The 24,246-nt window shown below is 39.3% G+C and overlaps 1 protein-coding gene across 3 annotated transcripts; it reads right to left on the bottom strand.

Annotated features, from left to right (window-relative positions):
- CCNC (cyclin C) lies at window positions 1–24,246 on the bottom strand. 3 transcript variants are annotated; one of them, XM_028138740.2, is made up of 13 exons: window positions 23,967–24,070; window positions 16,798–16,904; window positions 15,796–15,880; window positions 15,539–15,608; window positions 11,035–11,086; window positions 8,851–8,906; window positions 7,985–8,020; window positions 7,231–7,322; window positions 6,490–6,557; window positions 4,226–4,305; window positions 2,650–2,768; window positions 1,765–1,859; window positions 1,159–1,223 (listed from the first exon to the last, which is right to left on the bottom strand). In XM_028138740.2, exons 1-12 carry the CDS (start codon window positions 23,996–23,998, stop codon window positions 1,808–1,810), a joined length of 849 nt encoding a protein of 282 aa, XP_027994541.1. In that variant the 5' UTR covers window positions 23,999–24,070; the 3' UTR covers window positions 1,159–1,223; window positions 1,765–1,807. The 3 variants fall into 3 exon arrangements, with proteins under 3 accessions (XP_008151049.1, XP_027994541.1, XP_054578162.1); XM_008152827.3 differs by lacking the exon at window positions 1,765–1,859 and having other exon boundaries at window positions 1–1,223; window positions 23,967–24,246; XM_054722187.1 differs by lacking the exon at window positions 1,159–1,223 and having other exon boundaries at window positions 1,263–1,859; window positions 23,967–24,246.

The following is a 24,246-nucleotide window of genomic DNA, read 5'->3' on the forward strand; positions in this document are numbered from 1 at the left end:
TAGCTGGAGAACGTACTTTTATTTTTGCAGTTTTATACTAGGAAATCAACATTTAATTTCATTGTTCACAATTGATTCATAAAACTTTTTAATCCTTAAATTGTACATCAATATCCTATGACTCCAAATTTTATAACTCTCTTTCAAGTCTGAAGAAAATTATTAATTTATTAAGTTCCACAGACAGCACAGTCCCACTGACATAACATTTAGTCTTAAATCCTACGCTCATGTGAGAATTAAGAATAGCCAGTATCAAACTGGCCTGAAACCTGATTGTGTTCCTGGCTCAGGATACCTGTAATAAATTTGTAAATCCACGCTAAGACATAAAAATAAACTAGAGTGTGTATGTCATATAAAAAACTTTTCACAGTAGAGTAAAAATTAACATTAAAATGTTATCAAATTTCAACCATTTTATGTTTTATCCAATTAGCTTTCTAAATGCCTGATTAAACTGAATCAAATGTAAATAACTTCATGTAGGTTTTTAAAAATAGTTTGCCCAGCATTTCAAAATGGTTACAGAATTAATAAAACTTTTAAAATGTCAAAGTATGCTATACATATTGCACTTTTCTGCAAGGCTGGGCTAGTATCTTCCATGGCAAGATACTAAAACTACTGAATAAAATACACTTTAAAATCAATAGGTACTTGATTAATTTCCCTGAAATTATCAATATCATTACCAAAATCTTCCAGGATTTTGTAAGATTTGATTTCTTAAATACAGTTTTAAAGTTTAAGTTAAGAAGGGGGAAAACCCCTTATATAGTTCACTTTTTATGTCCTTTTTTGGTCCTTCAATGACCAAAGAGAATTTTAAACAAATTATGCTTCATGTTTCCTGGCTTAATAAAAAACTACAATTATTATCCAAATTAAGAAAAATTATACTAAGCAAAAGCTATTAATTTTGAAATGTCTGTCTGTAGGTCCCCTTAGAACCTTTCCAAACTTTAAAAATCAAGAGCCTTTAATCAATTATGTATTAGAATCAAATTAGGTAAGGAAAACCTTATTTTGCAAAAATAAAATCACTTCCCAATATGCTTGACAGAAACAAGCTATTCATGTTCATTTGTGTTCCATTGAAGACATTACTGAAATCTGTCCAATGGTTAATTTCCAACTGGTCCACTACGGAATTCTTCGGAATGTTTTAAGATTGGCTGTAGCTAGAATTCTGACTTCCATTTGGACCCTGCTCTCCTTCACTGTTCAAATGGGGAAGAAAGAGATTTTATACCAATTAAAAGATTCATTTTCAACATGCTGATAAGCCTACTAATAATTTTAACATTAGTTATTCTGTAGTACAAACTTACAAAACAAAGACATTCCCAACTGTAAGACACAGATGTGGAAAAATTAAATCCAGAAGACTAACATTTGGTTTTATATTTTTATTCTTATATAACTTAGTGCCCTCACACATAACAAGCATTCTGGAAGGTAGTGTCCATATACATTCAAAAAATTTAAATTAGGGTATGGGATTTCATTGTCATTACAGGTATCACTCAACATATAGATTAGAGCTTCTGAACAAATTTCCTATAAAATTAAATCTTACATATAAAATCTTATTTCTACTAACCAACTATGAAAATCAAAAAGTATTCTCCACCCAAAAAAATTACTATCCAAAGGCATACTAAAGTCATGTAAACACAGCAAACCTTTATAAATAAAAATATGGTAATTCCCAGGAAAACGCTGAATATTCAAAATAAAAATAACTAAAACTGAAAATACCAGTATCTGTGGCAATAGGGTTATTGCCTTATCTTGTCCATCATCATCTTGCAGCTTCAGGCCCTGCCACTAGTGGAGAATCACTCAGGGAATTTCTGCAAAAAATGCATCCAAAGGTAGCTGTTTGAATGACTGCCTTAAAACAGCTCCTTGTATAAATATTTATTTTTTCCCAACAGTGACATTAACTTATCAGACCTACAAATCTATCTCAATGTTTGATAACTTAAATATAAGTTAATTAAGATGGGCACTATTTGTTTATTCCATTTTGACCTTTATTCCTACCCCAATGATCTGATGTACAGCGAAAGCTAAGAACCACTAAACTAAATGAACAGATCCTATTTAACAATAACAAAAGTCCCCTTAGCACAAGTGATTCATATTTAACAAGATTATATTTATTGGGTGTCATTTGGGGCACTCAAAAGCTAAACTTTTTTATCTTTACAATATCAGATCAATAATCTAATTCATAAAACAGGATAACAGCCAGTTGTGAGGAAAAATAAAATAAAAAAGATGACACAGAGTCACACTGACATGGGAGTACTACAGAATTCTTTATCTCTGAATTTCTGATAAACTGGCCTAATTCTGTCCTTTTTAAATTTGTGTATAGTATCTAGCCATATGTTGAGGGATACCTGTAATAGATCTGCCATTGCATTAGGAAAAGTTACTAACAGATGATCCAATAAATATTTTAAAATGAGACATTCTCAATCTATCAAGTCAGAAATTTAAAAAAATTAATATTTACTGTGAAGTTTTGGGAGAAATTTTAAGGAAAAGAAACACCAATGTAATCTATGAAACAATGTGATAATATGTATGAAATATATAATTAAATGGAATCTATAATTAAAGTTTACAAAGTACCTGTTTGGAGGAGGTTTTGGTTTTGGCATCTTGCTAAGAATAGTTGCCATCTCTTTTCTCTCATCAAAATTCTTCCACTGTTCATATAGTTTTAAAATAACCCTGATTATTTCCAATATCTAGAAGAAAATATTTAAAAAGTTCTCAGTGACAATGTAAAGCAACATCTAACATATAAAGAATGCCTCAGAAACAGTGAAAAGACAGAGAGTCTGTCCTTAAGTATTCAGGCTAGACAGTCCTGATAAATATGAAAGTAGTATTTGTATCACACTGCTATTTAGGCTTTTCCTTCTAGCCTCTCATCTGTTAACATGTATGCCCTGTCCATCCTTATCTGTCTTTCTTTAGTTAGTTTCCTTCCATCTGCTGATATCTAAACCAAAACAAAATAGTGAGGTACTAGAAATAGAGGTCTAAATCATGAAGTTTATCACTACACAGTAGTTTCAAACAATTTAATGGAAAGTAGTGCAAAAAGATATTGTTCTGATTCTTTTAACTACAGCAAACAAGTTAAGGTGCTAAAAAAACTGGCAGCTACAAATCTGTCATATCCAGTTTCCAAATTAGCACTTTCTTTCTCACCTGAATAGACCTAACCTTGGATTAATTTTAACACTACCAATATTTTAGCAGGAAAGATAGAAAAAAGGGCAAAAACCACTTTGCCAGGAGATAGCCTGTGTCCCAGAAGTTTATAGTACTACTAGAGGCCCAGTGCACAAAATTCATGCACTTGGGTGTGGGGGGGCGGTCCCTCAGCCTGGCCTATGCCCTCTAGCAGTCCTGGGAGCCCTCGGGGGATGTCCAACTGCTGAGAAGGCAGGAGAGGCTACTGTGCTCACCAGCCGTGAGCCCGGCTTCTAGCTGAGTAGCGCTCCCTGTGTGCGTGTACACTGACCACCAGTGGGCAGTTCCTGCATTGAGCGTCTAACCCCTGGTGGTCAGTGTGCATCATAGCAACTGGTCGTTCTGCCATCGGGCCTAAACTGGTTCTCTGACATCCCCCGAGAGATTCCGGATCACAAGAGGGCACAGGCCAGGCCGAGGGAGGTTGGCCAGCCAGGAAGGGACCGTGGTAGGGCTCCAGGGCATGTCTGGCCCACCTTGCTCAGTCCCAATCAGCCGGACCCCAGCCGCAAGCTAACCTACCAGTCAGAGCGTCTGCCCTCTGGTGGTCAGTGCACATCATAGCGAGTGATTGAGTGGCCTTAGCATATCATTAGCACATTAAGCTTTGATTGGTTGAACCGACGATGGGACAACTGGACACTTAGCATATTAGGCTTTTATTATATAGGATTTAGTGTTCACTAGGTAGCTTTTAAAATAATCCTGAAAATTAGAGGCTGCTCTTAAACTAATCAAACTAAAAGTTTACCATTCTCCTTAAGCCTAAAATGAAAAGAGAAAGAGAACCTTAGTCTTCTTGCTAAACATGTTTCTTCTTTTTTAGTTTTATTTTTTACCAAAAACTTTTTTAGCCTGATCCGAGCCTAAAGATTTTAGTAAATATGACATTAACTTTAAAATGTTCAAGTTTATATTCCACTAAGGGAATTTTAAAGAATACCTTCTCCATATCCACAGAAAGCTCAGCAAACCACTGTCTGGCATCTTTCTGCTGTACAACACAGGCTACATGTAGGCAAGCTGGAAAGAAAATAAAGAGACAAAGGCCCACGTTTAACTATAAACATGCAATGTGTGGACTCAGAACTAAAGGTAAAATTTTCTCTTACATTTTTCATGTATATTTTCTAATATTCTTTTAAAAAAATTCATAGGTTCATATAATAGTTACCATTGACCATGCCATCAATTTAACCTCATACAGACAGAAAAAATTATTAGACCATATTAAGGTTCTTGACATCTCCAGCTCCTCAGTGTGCTAGGCATGGTGCAGTTGCCTTGAGAGTCAGGGCATATTAGAGAGAGAAAAAATTCAATGAGGAAATTAAAGCAGGGAAATAATCTCTGAACAGTGATACAAAGTAATATATAATATAATCAGAAGTCAGTGTGATGAAAAAAACACCACAGAAATAAAATGCCTGGCCAGGTGGCTCAGTTGGTTGGAGTGTCATCCCATGGCAGGTTAGGGTTAACAAGGAATGTGGCCCACGTAGCTGCGAGTTTGACATGCTTGCCGTACACCAAAAAGTGGCAGGTTCCATTCCTGGTCAGGGCTCCTACCTAGATGTGGGTTCAATCCCCAGTCCAACTGATGTTTCTCTCTCTCTCTCTCTCTCTCTCCCTTCCTCTCTCTCTAAAATCAATGAACATATCCTCGGGTGAGGAGATAAGTAAGTAAGTAAATAAATAAATAAATAAAACAAAACAAAAAATCTCAGCCAAGCAATACACTGATAAATTTCAACAATATCGACTTTTTGATATTTCAACTAAAAGTAGTGTTTGTTGACTCTGCTTTTTTTTATTTTTTATTGTCACCTGAGGATATGTTTATTGGTTTTAGAAAGATGAAGGAATGGAGAGAGAGATGTGTGAGAGAAACATCAATCAATTGCCTCCTGTATGCACCCTGACTGTTGAACCAGCAACCTAGGTATGTGCCCTGGCCGGAAATCGAACCTTGCATGGAAGGATGTTCCAACCAACTGAGCCACCCACCCAGGACTACTTTTTAAAGTTATTAGTATATCTAATTAGGTGAAAACTGGGCACATTAGTACAAAATTGAGTGTTGTAATAAAATACAGCTTAGAAAAAATATATAATGCCTTGTATATACTTTTATACATTACTAGAGGCCTGGTGCACAAATTCATACATGGGTGTGGTCCCTCGCCCTGGCCGGTGATTGGGGTCATGGGTGGTTGGCCAGCTGTGGGGAGGGGCCACGGGAAGTTGGCTGTGAGAGCACACTGACCACCAGGGGGCAGCTCCTGTGTTGAGCGACTTTGGATTTAACGGACAAAATTTCAGGTCCATATGTCATTTGTCAAAATTAATAACCCGTTAATTCTAAAATGTTTTAAAGCAAGATTTGCTTATAATTAACAGGTTATTTTTTGTCATTAATGGTTATTCTAAATAAATTTAGTGAAATTAAACTTCAAAATATATAAGTATAACCGATGTGCCACCCCTGATATGAGGATAAAAAACATTAACATTAAAGGAATAATTGAAAAAAGAGAAAACAGTAAGTCTGGACTGTTAAAATGAGGGGAGTGATCAAGAGGACAGAATCATGGATATCAAGAGAGAAAAGAACTGGAACAAAAAGTAGTAAGTGCCTAATATAAGGCAGACAATATTTGGTGTTCTGTAAGGTATCTCATTTAATTCTTACAACAAGTCTGTATGGAGCTGTTAGTATCCCCACATTTTACAATTTAGAAAACAAGCTAAGAAAAGTTAGATAATTTTCCAGCAATTATAAAGGAAGCAAAGTTTAAACCTAGGGTCATCTGACTCCAAAGACTGTGTTCTAACCCATTACAGTACTGCCTTCCACAGATAATAGAATAGTAGCTAACTTACCTCTCCTAAGAGGTGTTAAGGACCACAGAGGCTCCTTTACTCAACCTCTGAGGACTTTATTCTGAACTTTTCCCCCTATCCAAACACTGATTAAAATTATTTTAAATGACAAAAAAAAAAAAAAAAGAGTGGGTGAAGGGGGACAATAATCTTGATTTGTGACAGTTTCAGTTCATATTATTGAAAACTTTCATGCAAGGATTAGTCTATTACTTCATGAAATATAAAAACATAAAGTACTATAGAGTGAAATTTCTTTTAGGATGACCTAAATAGGTTTGTAACAATTTAACTAATACAGGTAAAACACACTTACATACATACCTAAAGCTATCATGAAAGGAGGATACAGTAGGCAAAGATCCGTTCTGTAGGTATCATTCACTATCCTCCTATAGAAATGTAAACCATATTATTACTGAAAGCAGAACCACCTCATATGATTATACATTTCCCTCCAGAGAGGGCTGTATTTCCCATCTTTGCACACATTATTTCTCTTTTATATTACTAAAGCACAGATATAAAGGTAAAAATATCATGGGAAAAAGATGGATACATGAATGATTCAATAAATAAGCATATTTTAATGAATAAAATTATAGCTAAATATATTTTAAAATTTAAAACCTCACAATAAATTTTAAAGATTTTTTTCTAATTTTTCAAAAATTAGAATATCAGATAGGAAACCAGAAATCATACAATGAATATGTACACTGAATACCACCAGAAAGTATTCTGATAATTTTAAAGATAATTGACTTTTTATGTAAACAGTCTATTTTTCACAATAATCAAATTTTAATAGAAATACTAATCAAATAGATAAAGATTTTTATCATTTGTACCAATATAGTTATTAAAATTCAATAAGTAGATTTTTTTTTCAACATAAAATATCTTTGGGCACTACTTTAATTACTTTAAAAATACTAAACTTAATATTTAGTATTAAATATTAGGGTTAACGAGGCTAATCTTCCTAGCTAATAACAAGTTATACTATGAATAACTTCTTAGCTAATAACAAGTTATACTATGAATAACTTCTGTTCTAATTACCATGCAAGGGGAAGCAACATGTCTTCTTGGCCCATGTCCTGCACATACTGGAGCAAAGGTCTATAAGGATGATACACTATCAAGCAACAATCCTAGAAACAGTTTAAAAAATGTGTATGTATAAAAACAGATTTTATTACAACACAAAACCTTATCATTACCCTACTGATTTATAATTATGTCTTTCTCTAACTCATGCTTGCTTCCCTCTTATTGTCTTAAGAAACCAGTATGGCAGCCCTAAACTACTATAACAGAGAAGGCAGTGCTCTCTCTGAAATATACCTTGGCAAATCGGTTGGCAGTCAGTCAGCATCCACTCCCTTAGAGACTCAAAGTGTCACATCTGCAACACACTGAAACCTCTTATTAGCCTATAAATCCGTAATTCCCACCTGGAGGAGCAGAATTCTGCCAAAGACATAACCTATCTTTAAATAACACCACACACATACACATATTGTGCAAATAATTGACAGTGGTTTAATGTCCTGGTCGGTTTGCTTGTAATTCTTTTATTATAGTTACTATAGAACAGAAAAATATTCCCATCCTAAGTAGGCTATACAAACTCTTTACAGGCTTCCAAGAGGATCCAGGTGATGATGCTACTAGGTACTATGATTTCACCATCATGTATCACATCACTTAGATGGTTTTAAAAATGCACCTCCCTACAAATATTTCTTTAAATAATTTCTAACTTCGCTACATAAGTTTTATTCTATTAATCACAGGGAAGAAATATACTTACCATTAGTTCTAAAAGATAGAATTCACATTCTAATATCTGTTTAAAAAAGATTATAAATGTCAACATGAAGTAAAATTAGATGAATCTACTTATTCTAACAATTTATAGGCATAGTAATTTATCACAGATTTTTACTAAAATTTTTTAAATCAACAAAACATAGTAACTCATATTAGAATTAACTTATGCAATAAAATGATTACTACATAATGCATGCAATTATGATTATAAAGCATTTTAATCCCTAATATAAATCAGCCTCATAAACATTATTATTTTTATTTAAAATATCCTGTATAAACTTTAGATTTTACAATATACAAAAATGCAATTATCTTAAATGTTATTCTCATTATATTATAAATTAGGAAAAGGAAAGAATACTAAAAAATGCAACAAAAAATACAAGTTAAATAGAACTAAGAAATCTCTTGCAAGGTGGAAAAGAACATGCCTATAAAAAATGTCAATAGAGATTTATCTTCTAACACAATGTAAAATTTCAAATATGATTTTCATACTATTCCATAGTAGCTCCAACTGCACATTGGCATCAACTGGGAGCTTTTAGGAATACCAGTCCCCAGACCTCAAGACTGAAAATCTTCATTTAGTTGGTCTGGAGAGGTCCTGACATCAGTATTATTAGGTTCCCAAAGTGATTTAATGGACACCCAAGGTTTATAACCACTGCCATGAAGTATTTTTAAAAATAATAGAAACAATTTAGCTTTAATTTAGAATTAAAGTCTATATTGTAGTATTTGAAACTACCATTTCTAGATTATTCAGTTTATTCTAATGTAAAATGGAGCTAGTTTATATGCAACTTTTACAAATAGTTTTACTTGATACAATATACTTACATGGTTCATCCTATAAGGAAATTCCTTTGGAAAGGCATATGAAAATCTAGTTTTTACTGGAGGAAACAAAAAACAAATAAAACAGTAAATGAGAAAGTGAATTAACCCCAAATTTCTTTAAAACTTTGTATAGTATTAAAGGTAGGGCGCTTGGAGACACTTAGTAGGGAGCTTGGAGACACTTAGAAACCCACTTTTTGTTTTTGTTTTTAGGTGAGCAGAATGAGTGGCAGGAAGCCCCAGGCCCCCATCCATATTACAATTACAGAGCCTCAATTAAATAATGCTATAACCAAATATGAAAATATACTTTTTTATAGAAATAACTTTTTTATCCCTGACTGGTTTGGCTCAGTGGATAGAGCGTCGGCCTGTGGACTGAAAGGTCCCAGGATCGATTCTGTTGAAAGGCATGTACAATATACATATTGTCTCTGAAAAAGCTCTCAATGTAGGCTTCTCGTTTTGGTTTTGAGTACTTCATTATAAGATGCTCCAGGTCCATCTTGTATTTTTTCTGTCCCAGTCCTAGAATCAACCATCTCTCCAAGGAGCCCTAGTTATTGGTATTAAATACAAAGATCGGGCATTAGGTGAGCTCATTGCTTCTAGGATATCAGTGCTTATAGACCCTTTTAACTGACAAAGCCTATACATATTTACGTGTATCTATGTTAAGGTAAATATGAGTTCATACCCTCACTGATTACCATATTGATCATTCTGGTCTGCTCTCCTTGCTTATCCATAAACTAGAGGCCCGGTGCACAAAATTCATGCACAGGTGGGGTGGGGTGGGGTGTGTGTGTCCCTCAGCCCAGCCTTCACCCTCTCCAATCTGGGACCCCTTGAGAGATGTCTGCCTGCCCGTTGTGGGATCGGGCCTAAATGGGCAGTCGGACATCCCTCTCACAATCTAGGACTGCTGGCTCCCAACTGCTCGCCAGCCTGCCTGCCTGCCTGCCTGATTGCCCCCTAACTGCTTCTGCCTGCCTGCCTGCCTGATTGCCCCCTAACCACTCCCTGCCAGCCTGATTGCCCCTAACTGTCCTTCCCAGCAGGCCTGGTCACCCCCAACTGCCCTCCCCTGCAGGCCTGGTTGCCCCCAACTGCCCTCCGCTGCTGGTCATCTTGTGTGTAGGAGTGACAGTCGATTTGCATATCACCTCTTTATTATATAGGATTCCCATTCCTGGCTCTTAACATCTGCCAACTATTTACCATGAATATATCCATTTAGTGGAATTGTCAATTTCACCATACATTTGTAGCAGTATCAGAATTGTTATTCATTTCCAAAGTTACTTAGGTCAGCACCATCCCCCCTCACCTAACCCCATTCACTGAGGTTGTTTATATTTATATACAATTTACATTTACATCACTGGCTTCCCATTTCTAAGAGGATGTTTTATGGGTATATTTACAACTAGAATGTCTAAGATTAACCTTTTGCACTCGGATGTCGAGTGTGACTTGACACGGTTAGCATCGGTAGCAGCTCGAGAAAAAAGCAAGTGAGTGCAAAGGGTTAAATTCTTTTCAAAACACACTTATTTTCCTCTTATGTACCACCTTCACCTCCTCAATGCCCAGGCATGAAACCTCAAAAATTGTTTTTGACTCTTCTTAAATCCTTTCTTTTCAAAAGTCCTGCTGACTCTATCATTTAAATCTAGTTGCTTGTTTTCCTGGCTGACTGACAAAACATTAGCTTTTATTTCTCAGAGCACCCTGTAGTAACAGCATTCACTAGTTTGTCAGGGCAGGGGTGAGGTGTGTGTGTGTGTGTGTGTGTGTGTGTGTGTGTTGTTGTTTTTTAAAAAAACATGTTGTTATTTATTTTAGAGAGAGGAAGAAAGAGAGAAACATCGATTGGTTGCCTTCCATACTCTCTGATACTGGGGATCAAACCTGCAACCCAGGCATGTGCTCTGACTGGGAATGGAACCAGCAACCTTTCGGTGCATGGGACAATGCCCAGCCAACTGAACCACTCCAGCCGGGGCCTAACTTTATTTTTCATCAAGTACAATAGCCATAAAGGTCAGTGACCTTAGGAGATTTAATAAACCCAAATAATCTGTCACAAGTCTTATAAACTGAAAAACATCTATCTATGCCCTATGGAGGAGCGCTCCTAAGAATTACATCCTTAAAGCAGGATATACTTTTTGCACTTACATACAGAAGTAGCAGCAGCAGTCAGTCTTGTATTTGAGACAACTCCAAATTCCTAGAGAAAAAAAACGTGGACAAGATCAGGTACATAGAAAGCCAATGAACCCAAGGGTTATCTGAAATCTATTCAAAACAGAGTATTTCCTGTGTTTCCTCCATGTTTATATTTTATCTATTTATTTTTAATCCTCACCTAAAGACATTTTTTCCATTGACTAGAGCAGTGATGGCGAACCTATGACATGCGTCTCAGCACTGACACGCATAGCCATTTCTGATGACACGCGGCCGCATGCCGAGGATGAAACATTTGTGACTAGAGTCTTGGAGTTAGTTTTATCCTCAAAGTGACTGACACACTACCCGAGTTATGCTCAGTTTTTTTGGCGAAGTTTGACACACCAAGCTCAAAAGGTTGCCCATCACTGATTTAGAGAAAGCGGAACGGAGGGAGGAGACAGAGAGAAAAACATGTGAGAAACATTGAAGAGAGACACATCAATTGGTTGCCACTGGCAGGCGTCCCAACTGGGACCAGGGATGGAGCCTACAACTGAGGTATGTGCCCTTCACTGGAATTGAACCTGCAACCCTTTAGTCTGAGGGCCAAGGCTCTAACCACTGAGCCAAATTGGCCAGGGCTCCCCCATGTTTATATTGTCTATTCAGCTTCTACCTACTTGAGGTATGATGTACTTAAATCTCTAAATGTATTACCTTTCTTTAAAATTGCTAAATAATCTATACTAATAAAGGGGTAATATGCTAATTAGAACGGATAGACCGGACATCTTCTGAATGCCATTCAGGACGTCCTTCCTGACAAAGCGGGGGGTATGGCTGGCCTGCAAACTGCATGCAGCCTCTCACCCAGGTTGGCCCTGCCCCCCAGTGGGGACCTCCACCCTGATTGGGGGTGGGGCTGTCCTGAAAACCCCACGGCCCCTCGCCCCAACTGGCCCGTCCCCCAGCGGGGACCCCTCACCCTGATCTGGGGCCCCCTTCAGGGCAGGCCAGCCGGACCTCACCCATACACCAGGCCTCTATCCTATATAATAAAAGGATAATATGCAAATTTACCCCAATGGCAGAATGAACGCTGGACCAGTTACTGTGAGGCACACTAACCACCTCTTGGTTCCTTTCCCCGGCTGGCAGGCTCTGATCGCCTGATGGCCACCCATGGCGGGGGCGGAACTGGCAAGAGGGTATGAACAACTGACCTCTCGGTCCCTTCCCCTGGCTGTCAGGCACCGATCACCCGATAGTGAATGGGGAGCCAGGGGTAGGTGGTGGGGCCAGCTGCGGGCAGCTGGGGAAGATGGCCCTGATCACAGGCTAGGCCTAGGGACCATACCCATGCACCAATTTCGTGCGCTGGGCCTCTAGTTTTAACTTAACATCACTGAAAGATACCGGATTAGAAACCAGGGACATGACAGTTTTCTGCACTCAAATTAGCTTCCAAGGAGATTTTTTAGATTCTGTCCTTAATTGCAAGAATATTAAGTGTTCTTCTTATTCAATTGGACTTGGACTAACAGATATTTCATGCCATTTAATAATAAAGCAGTTAAATTTCTGAAGAAAATAAACTTTAATATCACCAAAAGAACTCAAAAGACCACACAATTATTCTTTTTGGAACAGCAAGAGAAGAATGAATGATATAGTATAGGACTTCCAATGTCAGTTCCCATTTCTTCTTTGAGCTTAATATACCACCATTGTAAAAATGACTATAATTTTTAAAAAATATATTTTATTGATTTTTTACAGAGAGGAAGGGAGGGGGATAGAGTTAGAAACATTGATGAGAGAGAAACATCGATCAGCTGCCTCCTGCACACCCCCTACTGGGGATGTGCCCGCAACCAAGGTACATGCCCTTGACTAGAATTGAACCTGGGACCCTTCAGTCCACAGGCTGACGTGCTATCCACTGAGCCAAACCAGTTAGGGCTAAAGTGACTAAAATTTATGAGGTGATCCACCTTACATATATTGCCTCATTTAATTTAATCAACCTAATAAGATTACTAAAGCCTTCATTTCATTTTAAAACAAAAATTAAGAATTGGCTCCTTATCCAACAAAGAAACTAAACTAAATCTAATCTATTCAAATACCTTCAACCTACATCCTTATCCTTGGGCAAGGGGCGGGGGGTGGGGGGGGTGGGGGCGGGACTGGGCATGTATGTATATATATCTATATTCACATTTAAACCTCAAACTATAATAACTAAGATTAAAAAGTAAACACCTGAGACATCTTCTTAAGTACCATTTCCATTCAATTTCCACATAACTGGACAAAACAAAGAAATATTTGGTCATAAATATGAAAAAAAATAATGCTATAATCAAATATAAAGATACATTTTTTTAGGAATAACTTTTTATTATTTTTTGGATAAAAATAATTACACACACACACACGATTGATTTTAGAAAGGAAGGGAGAGGAAGAGATAACATCAATGATGAGAGAGAATCATCAATCGATTGCCTTCTGCATGCCCCCTACTGACACTGAGCCCAAAACCAGGGCATGTGCCCTGACCAGGAATTGAACCTTGACCTTCTGGTTCATAAGTTGAGGCTCAACCACTGAGCCACACCAGCTGGGCTACCTAAAATTCTTAAGGCGAAAGTTTTCACTCAATAAATTATAAAATAGGGTTCTGCTTAGAAAATCATATAACAAAAAAATATAAAGAAACAAGACAAATTAAGAGCGGAAGTTTATAAAATTTTGTCTAGGTTCCCACTAGCCTGATTTGTGCTTCAAATACATAAAATTACATGATAATACTTGGAAAAATCACCCCACAATACAGGCCTTTTATAAACATTTTGTCTTCCATTGAAGAACTTAACAACAGCAAAGCTGGTTCTGCCTCCTTAAACTATCACTTACAATTAGAAAACCTTAAACCTCTAGAAAGTTTGTCTTAATATAATTTCTAATAGCATCAATTCTCATTATTTTAGGTAATAGGTAGGAAAGATATCATAACAATCCTAAATAATGGCTAAAATAAAATTCAAAATGAGCATCAAGAAGAATGTAAACTTACTTTGTTAAAATTATATTCAATATTCAAGAATACAATTACTATTCTAAAGATGTAAGCTAAAAACAGAAACATAACATAAAAGTTTCATAATGCTAAAGACTGCTTAGATTATTATGTAAACTAGTCAAAATCTGCTACTATTGTCTGGATCTTACCTGACTAAACAGGTAAATAAGGTGGCCAAAGATTTAAAAATACTAAAAAGGTAAATAAGGTGGCCAGAGATTTGGTTTCAGCTGCAAATTTTCATCTCTTCTCTCTCCCTCACCTAATTAAACTACTCTCACTGCCAAAATGATTCCTCATTAGACTCTACATAGCTAGAGCCACCCCCAATCCTTGACTTCCCCTTGCTTTCCCTATGGGTTGGTGGGAAGCCAATCAATCATCAGGAGGCAGGAAGGGAATACAGTTAAGACATAGAAATCAAATGAAGAAGGAGAGATACTGTCCAGTTATAGTTAAGAACTTGTAGCACTTATGCAATACTACTTAGTGCCAAATAATAAATGTCTTAGAGGCAGTACAGCAAAGCAGTTAAGTGCATGGGATTATGAGCTAGACTCCCAGGGTTCAAATATCAGCTTTGCTGCTTACCAGCTCCATGATCTTAGGCAAGTTTCTTAACCTCTCTGTGGCTTAATTTCATCATTTATATATCTACTAATTCATGCACTTGGCAGGGGGTGGGGGGGTGGGGGGCTGTCCCTCAGCCTGGCCTGCGCCCTCTTCACAGTCTGGGACCCCTTGGGGGATGTCCACCTGCTGGCTTAGGCCCGCTCCCCGGAGGACTGGGCCTAAGCTGGCAGTCAGACATCCCTCTGGCAGCCCGGGAGCCCTCAGAGGATGTCCAACTAACAGCTTAGGACCGCTTCCCGGGTGATTAGGCCCTTGGCAATGTCCAACTAACGGCTTAGGCCTGCTTAAACATCCTTAGCACTGCCATGGAAGCAGGAGAGGATCCCGCCACCGCCACTGTGCTGGCCAGCCATGAGCCAGCTTCTGACTGAGCAGCGCTCTCCACGTGGAAGCGCACTGACCACCAAGGGGCAGCTTCTGTGTTGAGCGTCTGCCCCCTGGTGGTCAGTGTGCGTCACAGAGACCAGTCGTTCCCTGTCATTCCACTGTTAGGGTAAATTTGCATATTACCCTTTTATTATATAGGATATGTCTCTTTGTTATGAAAATTAAGTCAGTTATAGTTATAAAAGGACTTAAAAATAGCACTTGATACACAGTAAGTGGTATATAATTGTTTGTTAAATGAAAAGATATATGTGTATATTTCTTTATTTTGGTACAAATTTCAATATTTTGCATAAATCACCATCTATTATTATTTTTACATAGGTAATGTGAAAACTGGGGCAGATTAGCCAACACACATTGACTATACTTGATGAAAAATAGAAAATTATTTCATACCTCTACTTTGGATGCCAAAAACACACATGTAGGAGCCATTAATACAGGATCTATACTTTTCAGAGAATACCTTAAAAACAGTAAAACAAAGTTACATGTAGAAAAAAACCTGGAAAAAATCAAGGTAACTATGGCAAACACATGATTCATCTATACTAAGGTTTATCAAAATTATATAAGAGTTTCAAATATTACAAAAAATATTTGTAATTTCCAAGAGTTATAAGCATAACATTCCCAAAACAAAACAGTCCTACCTGGCATAGAATCTCTTGAAATAGACTGTAGCAGTGGCAATAACTTGTTGTCTTAATTTAAGATGTTCACCTAATGCTTGAATAACTAAAAAGAAAAAGTTTTAAGTGTATTTTCTGGTATCCATGTGGTTAAATCATAACTATATTCATTTTTAACATAGAGGGAAAACCTACACATCCTATAAAGCTCTACTTGAATAACAGTGCTAATACTAGAATTTACAAAAATATATGGATATGCATAAATAAAAACAACAAATTGAATTGTCCCACAGCAAACACTATTCTTGTATTAACCCTTTGCACTCGCTTGCTTTTTTCTCGATTCCTTTATTCTAATGCTAACCTTGTCGAGTCACACTCGACATTCGAGTGCAAAAGGTTAAAGAGGTTGAAAGATAGGAATTTCTCTTCTACCTTCTAAGAATTTCAATCCGTCTCATATTATTTTTAGAACATGAAAAGAAAAGATAAATACCTATCAAACTCACTATAACTACCAACTTATAGTGTACTTACAAATCCATAATGAATCCTCAAAACAAGAGGTAGGTTTGCAGAAGAGTGAACTGAAGGTTATAAAGATCATATGACAAAGCTACCATATAGCAGAACAAGAATCTTTTGCCTCTAAATCCCCTTCTCTCCAAAGCAAACTTATAAGATAGGAATGCCCAATATAGGATGTCATCCAAAGAATCATTTATCCTCAAAATCTGCTCTAGCTAATCTTAAATTGAGTTTAATAATGCATCATAAAGGCTTAGAAATATTAATGAATACTTTGAAACTGTCTTGAATGTTTCTTACATTAAGATTCAAAAACGACTTTATTTAGATCACTTAAAAAAAAGATGAGTATGAGTTGTAAAAAGGTTACATGTATAAATAAAAATGTTAAGTAGGGACTAAAACAGCTCATCACAAATTACTGCACAAAAATATTTTAATTCAGAGGTAATTAACTGTACCATTTCAACTAATTAAAAACTTATTTTTTACCATTTGTAAAAAATATTTGTAATTTCCAATATTCTTCTTCTGAGAGAAACTTTAAGTCCTTTTGGCGTTCCTTCAACAGATCTTGTTCATCCAAAATCCATTGCAAACTAGAAGAAGCAAAGATGTTAAACATGCTATAGGAAATCAATGAAGTGATAGAAAATATTCTAAGATCAAACAAGTTATTAACATTCTGAGAAATACAAAGTACACATAACCCTGAAAGACATTATTTTCCACATTTCTTGAAACTCACAACACAGAGAATTATTTTGCTAATAAATGTAAATATGCCCTGAAAATTTTTTTTATCTTTCCCCTCTTCCTTCTCAGTCTGTCACTAGTTTTACTGTATTTTCATTGATACTAAGATTCTGACAAAAACTTACAATCAGTGGTGCCTCAGCCTTTTAAGTGGCCCTACTTTTATTCTTTCTTAGTAATACATACAATAATGGTGAAGTTATTTGGCACCAACTGATGGTGCCTTAGATTTGATGAAGTATATCTTTTATCAGTTGTTCATGGGTAATTGGAGTATTTAATTTTCCTACCTCACCATTTCAAACATGTTAAAAGCTGCTTCAGAATTTATTCACTGACAGCCTCCTTCCTCTTGCCTAGTCAAGTCTACTATTTTTTTAAAAATATATTTTATTTATTTTTTAAAAAAATATTTTTATTGACTTTTTACAGAAGAAGGGAGAGGGATAGAGAGTTAGAAACATCGATGAGAGAGAAGCATCGATCAGCTGACTCCTGCACACCCCACACTGGGGATGTGCTCGCAACCAAGGTACATGCCCTTGACCAGAATCGAACCTGGGACCCTTAAGTCCACAGGCCAATGCTCTATCCACTAAGCCAAACCAGTTAGGGCAAGTCTACTATTTTTAACCAGATATGAAATTGACATGATTCTCCCTGTCCCCCCCCAAAACAAAACAAAACAAAACAACTATTCTGCAACCTGCTTTTGTCACTCAGTATGTACTGAAAATATTTTAATGTCACTGAGTTTATTATTCAGCATTCTTTTAAACTGATGAACAGCATTATAGATTGAATCATTATTTATTTAGTTAATCCCTGTCAGGGCCAGCCTGACGGGTTGAACCGGGCTGAGGTAGGGAGGTGGGATTTGAGAAAAGAAAGAATAAGAGAAACAAAAGCAAGAGAAACAACAGCGGGATCAGGAGGTCCAAGAACTCTCGAGAAGTTCTGGCAATCTTTATTAGCAGTACAGTGCTTTTTATACATAAGACACTAAGCAGGGAATCCATCAAAAGGAAAACATTCTTTGTTTCTCTAAAATCACTACTGGAGGGATAAGTTGAAGGACAGGTTTCTTGTTACAATAAATCTCACTAGTTGGATACATATTTCTTGGTAAGCCATGAAAGTAGCTCTTATCCTACTGATAGCAGTCATATAAACAAGCCTGGGAAAGCTTTGTAGGCAGGGGCTGCTCTCGTTATACTGATTAATTGCCATCCAAACAGGCCTGGGAAATCTGTGTGGGTAGGGTGCCAGCCTTGCTAGCCCCTACAGGTGCAAGGACCGTGTCAGCTTACATCCCGCTCCCCACAAATCCCTATTGATAAGCATTTAGGTTATTTTCCCCCACTCCATTGCAAGTAATACTTTAATGAATATCTTTGAAATTCATCCTTATATACTTGATTAATAATGCATCTGAAATAATTTCATAGAAGTAGAACTGATGGGCCAGTTTTGCTGGTAACTTTGATACAAATTGTCAGTTTACTAGGTGTACCAGTTAATAATGCAGATTTTTTTTCAATAGATGGAGTTACACATATGTTGATATATATGCGATTTGATATGTATGCTATTTTGTTATACTGACAGCAAGCTTCAAAACTTCATATGTCAAATTTGCTGAAGGTGTTAATATCATAGATAAGCTTAAAAATGTCGAATTTCATGCCAAAAAAAGAGCATTTGTGGAAAGTTTTAATTCATTCCTTTATTTTGAAGAAAGAGTTACCATATACTTTGGGAAGCTTATGGTGAACATGCTCCATCTCAAGATACTTGTGAACACTGGTTTAAACACTTTAAAAGTGATGATTTTGATGTGAAAGACAAAGAACATCCGGGTCAACCGAAAAAGTTTGAAGACCAACAATTACAAGCATTATTGGGTGAAGATGCGTGTCAAACTCAAAAACAACTTGCAGAAAGATTAAACGTTGCTCAGCAAACAATTTCCGGTAGTTTACAAGCAACGGGAAAGATTTTAAAGGAAGGAAAATGGGTGCCACATCAACTGAACGAAAAACAAATGGAAAACCGAAAAGTCATCGGTAAAATGTTGCTTCAACAGCACGAAAGAAAGTCTTTTTTGCATCCAATTGTGACTGGTGATGAAAAGTGGATTTATTTTGAGAAACCCAAACGCACAAAATCATGGGTTGGTCCAGGTCAACCATCAATATTGTCTGCAAGGCCAAATCACTTCGGAAAGAGGACAATGCTCTGCGTTTGGTGGGATCAGGAAGGTGTGGTGTATTATGAGCTTCTAAAACCAGGTGAAACTGTTAATACTGATCGCTACCGAAAACAAATAATCAATTTGAACCACACTTTGATCGTGAAACGACCAGAATGAGCCAGAAGACATGGCAAAGTAATTTTGCTTCATGATAATGCACCATCACACACCTCAAAACCAGTTAAAGACACGTTAAAAGATCTTGCCTGGGAAGTATTAACCCACCCGCTGTATTCACCAGACCTTGCTCCTTCAGATTACCACTTGCTCTGATCGATGGTACATGCACTTTCTGAGCAGCACTTCAAAACCACAAAGTGGAAAATTGGGTCTCTGAATGGTTTGCCTCAAAACAAGAAAAGTTCTATTGCGATAGTATCCACAAATTACCTGAGAGATGGGGAAATGTGTAGCTAGTGATGGACATTACTTTGAATAAAGTACTTTAGATGTTTCTCTTGAAATTATCGTGTTTTCTTTGATTACAAAATCCGCCATTATTAACTGGTACACCTAGTAAGTTCCATAAAAGTCACAACAATTTCCATTCCTATTAACAGTACCTGGGTATGTCTTAAAGTATTTAACCATATGGGTTATTGCCATTCTTCCAATTGATTTGTCTCTTTTCTATGGATGTTTCTCTCTCTGTCTCTCCCCTTCCTTTCCATTCTCTCTAAAAATCAATGGAAAGATATCCTTGAATGAGGATTTAAAAAAAAAAAAAGAAAAGAAAAAGAAAAGAAACATCGATCTGCTTGCTGCCTCATGCACAGCCCCTACTGGGGATCAAACCTGCAACCGGGCATGTGTCCTGAGGGGAATCGAAACAGCAACCTCTTGGTGCAGGAGTCAAAGCTCAACCACTAAGCCACACTGGCTGGGATATTAAGTGTACATATTAAGCATTTTCTATGTCTTTATTAGTCAAATAAAATTCTTCTTTTGTACCGTGCATGTGTGAGTCAACTTAGCCTTTTATATACTAGAGGCCTGATGCATGAAATTCGTGCAAGAGTAGGCCTTCCTTCCCCCAGCTGCCGGCACCCGGGCTTCCCTCTGGCCACCGGCAGGCACCCAGGACCCGGACTTCCCTCGCAGCCCCGGCTTTGTCCAGAAGGTCATCTGGTCTAATGAGCATATTATCCTATCTAATAAAAGAGTAATATGCAGATTGACCATCACTCCAACACACAAGATGGCTGCCCCCATGTGGTCAAAGATGGCTGCCTCCATGTGGACACAAGATGGCCACCACAAGATGGCCAGCAGGGGAGGGCAGTTGGGAGGGACCAGGCCTGCAAGGGAGGGCAGTTAGGGGTGACCAAGCTGGCAGAGGAGGGAAGTTGGGGGCAACCAAGCCTGCAGGGAAGGGCAGTTGGGAGGGACCCAGGCCTGCAGGGGAGAGCAGTTGGGGGGGACCAGGCCTGCAGGGGAGGGCAGTTAGGGGTGCCCAGGCCTGCAGGGGAGGGCAGTTAAGGGCAAACAGGCTGGCAGGGGAGCAGTTAAGCATCAATCAGGCTGGTAGGGAAGTGGTAAGGGGGTGATTAGGCTGGCAGGCAGAAGCAGTTAGGGGCAATTAGGAAGGCAGGCAGGCGAGCAGTTGGGAGCCAGCAGTCCTGGATTGTGAGAGGGATGTCCCAGATTGGAGAGGGTGCAGGTTGGGCTGAGGGACACCCCCTCCACCATGCACGAATTTCATGCACCGGGCCTCTAGTCTATATAATAAAAGCCTAAGCAACTGTTACAGTGGAATGACCAGAATGACCAGTTACTATGATGCACACTGACCATCAGGGGGCAGATGCTCAACGCTGGAGCTGCCCCCTGGTAGTCAGTGTGCTCCCACAGGGGCAGCATCGCTCAGCCAGAAGCCTGGCTCATGGCTGGTGAGCACAGCAGCGGTGGTGGGAGCCTCTCCCACTTCTGTGGCAGCACTAAGGAGCAGTGAGCCGAACAAGGAGCAGTGAGCAGGCAGGCGGTAAGGAGCAAGGGGTCCCAGACTGGATGCAGGCCAGGCTGAGGGACCCACCCAGTGCACGAATTTCATGCACCAGGCCTCTAGTTATAGACATAAAAGCCAAGGGACCGGAATGACCTGTCGCTATGAGGCACACTGCAGTGGCCATCGGCCCCTCCAACCTCCCGCAGCTCCTCCCCCTGATTGGCCCCCCACACCCCAATTAAGGGTGGGGCCAGCCGGCCAACTGCCCACGGTCCCTCCCCCAGCCAGCTCTGCTCCCAATCAGGGTGGGGGTGACAATCGGGGGCAGGGCTGGCCCACCTCCTGTGGCCCCCCGCTGCTGGCCCAGTCCCGATCGACCCCCATTGAGGAAGGCTGGCCAGACCCCAATGCACGAATTTGTGCACCGGGCCTCTAGTATCCTAGATAATAAAATTGTAATATGCAAATAGATCGAATAGCTATGATGCACACTGACCACCAGTGGACAGATGCTCAAATGCAGGACACTCAGCCAGAAGCCGGGCTCACAGCTGGCAAGCCCAGCCAGCAGCAGGGGCGGGAGCCTCTCCCACCTCCAAAGCAGCGCTAAGGAGCAGCAAGCCAGGCTCACGACTGGCGAGCGCAGCAGTGATGGTGGGAGCCTCTCCCACCTCCACTGCAGGAGGGTGGTAAGGAGTGAGGGGTCCTGCACTGCATGGGTCCCGGACTGCGTGAACCCCAGACTTCGAGACAGATGTCTGCCTGCCAGCTATCCCCCGAGGGGTTCTGGATTGCAAGAGGGCGCAGGCCAGGCTGAGGGACCCTCCCCCCCCAGTGTAAGAATCTCGTGCACTGGGCCTCTAGTACATGGAATAAACCTGCTTAATTAGACTTGCTTTCTGATTTAGCTTAACTTTTTGCAGCCCAGTGAAGCACCCCAACTTCTCTTTTAGGTAATTGTCAGCAACACAGCAGTAAATATCAACAGGAAGCAGATTATTATTATAGATCACGCAAGGAGAACAAAGGGTAAAATATTTAACTGCAGCAGTGTTTGACTATATTTTGCACAGTGAGAAAACCTGAGGACATTTTCAAAGTCCACCATTTCTTACTTCTTTTCAGTAGGGTCAAGTTTCTAAACTTTATAAATCTCTGTTTTCCAGCTAATGAAAAGAAAATAGGATTCCACTGAGACTCCTATTTACCTACTCCAGGACTTCTGTGAGGATCAAATGAGATGAAGCATGGGAAAACGCTTCACAGACATTTGGTTAAAGTGTAAAATGTTTCCACCTGGCTATAAAGCAAGTCATGTTCTTGGGCTGAAGAAACTGCAAGGAGGCTAGTTGTTGCTAGAGACGGGAAGCTGGGCGTTGCTACGTGACATCATTACCTGCACAGATACTTAGCATATTAGCCTTTTATATAGATATCCTGCACCTATTTTGACAAGCATTCTCATTATGGCATAATGCTTATCAAAACAGGGGCATGATCTTTATTTTTTTAAGTTGAAAAGTCTCTATAAATTCTGACAAACAACTGTCAATTCTGTCACCTTCTTTCAGTTTCTCAGAATACCTGTTCTCCACTACCTAAATCTCCTGTATTTTATTTTTGCCCAAACAAATATTTCAGTGAGTGAAACAGTATAAAATAAAACTATCAGACGTAAAGCTTTTATAGCATTTCATCTCCACAGAATCACTTTACAACAAGAGGAAAACCTGCTTTTCTGAAAATAGGTATCCATGCCCATTGTTTCTTTTTTCCTGCAAAGGGCTAAAAAATGAATGAACACTGTAATCCAATCTTTTCACAGAATCAAAATTTAAATTACAATTACTAATGCTCTCTTGGCATTAGAAAGTATTTACACTAAGATATAATCTTTATCAGGTTGTATTCATCTTTCACTTGTCTAGTCAAAGTTCAATGAGTCCCATCACCCACCTTCCTGACGGCTTAAACAAATGTATTTAGGGGGAAATGTTTTTAACATGACTCTAGCTCTTCCATGGTCACTGACAGAAACAAAAACTTACTTATGAAAAACGTTAAGGAAATCGGCAACGTCACTGATAAACACACTCTTCAAATATAAGGCACAGATGATTAATGAAATAGATTTTGAGAGCACCTGCCCTATACCTTACCAACATAAAACTCCATGTAGACATAAAATATCGGCAGGAAGCGGTTGAATGAGAAGAAACAAGCCTGACTCCTTCTCCTCGGAATAACATTAAATCCACTCAAGGCAGGAGGTGACTGACAAAAGGCTAGGTAGGATACCGACCCACTGACGCGATCCCAGGCAAACGGTGAACCACAACTGTCCTGGAGAGCCAGCGTCCCAGTTCTGAACTGTGCCACACTTCCCATACCTATGCCATCCCAGCCCACCCCCTTCCGCGCCTGGCTAATCCAAGAATCCTAACCCTCCCCACCTCGGAGACAGAGGCCCCTTCCCCCACCCTTTCCGCTCACAGATCTAGCCCCCCACCCCCAACCCAGCCAAATGGAGGGGAGAGGGGAGTTGCCAAAGAAAGACGCGTCCCGCTTCCGGCCGCCACCGACTCCCGGGAGATTCCGCGGCGTTCGGGACAGGGGCTAGGATCTAGGCCAAGGGGAGCTGCAGGCCCCGTCATCACCACCCCGACCCCAGAGCCAGCCCCAGCGAGAAGACGGAAGATCACTTACTAATGGGAGCTCTGCCAAAAGTTCCCTGCCATGGAACACAGCTTGCCCTGATAGAAAAGCACCAGCCGGCGGAACGGCTCGCGGAGCGACCATAGACCCAGCACGCCCGGTAACCGCGCTTCTCGATGGGATGTGCTCAGCTCCGCTCCGCCGCGACGGAGGTAAAAGGAAGAGGATGGCACCCAAGTCCTTTTGACGCCGGCCGGCAACACTCTACTGTGCAAACCCGTTCCTGTGGATAAAAGTTCCGGCCCGCCCCGCTGTGCGGGAGGAAGCCGGC

Source organism: Eptesicus fuscus, chromosome 10, assembly GCF_027574615.1.
Source record: "Eptesicus fuscus isolate TK198812 chromosome 10, DD_ASM_mEF_20220401, whole genome shotgun sequence".
Classification (NCBI taxonomy): Eukaryota; Metazoa; Chordata; class Mammalia; order Chiroptera; family Vespertilionidae; genus Eptesicus; species Eptesicus fuscus.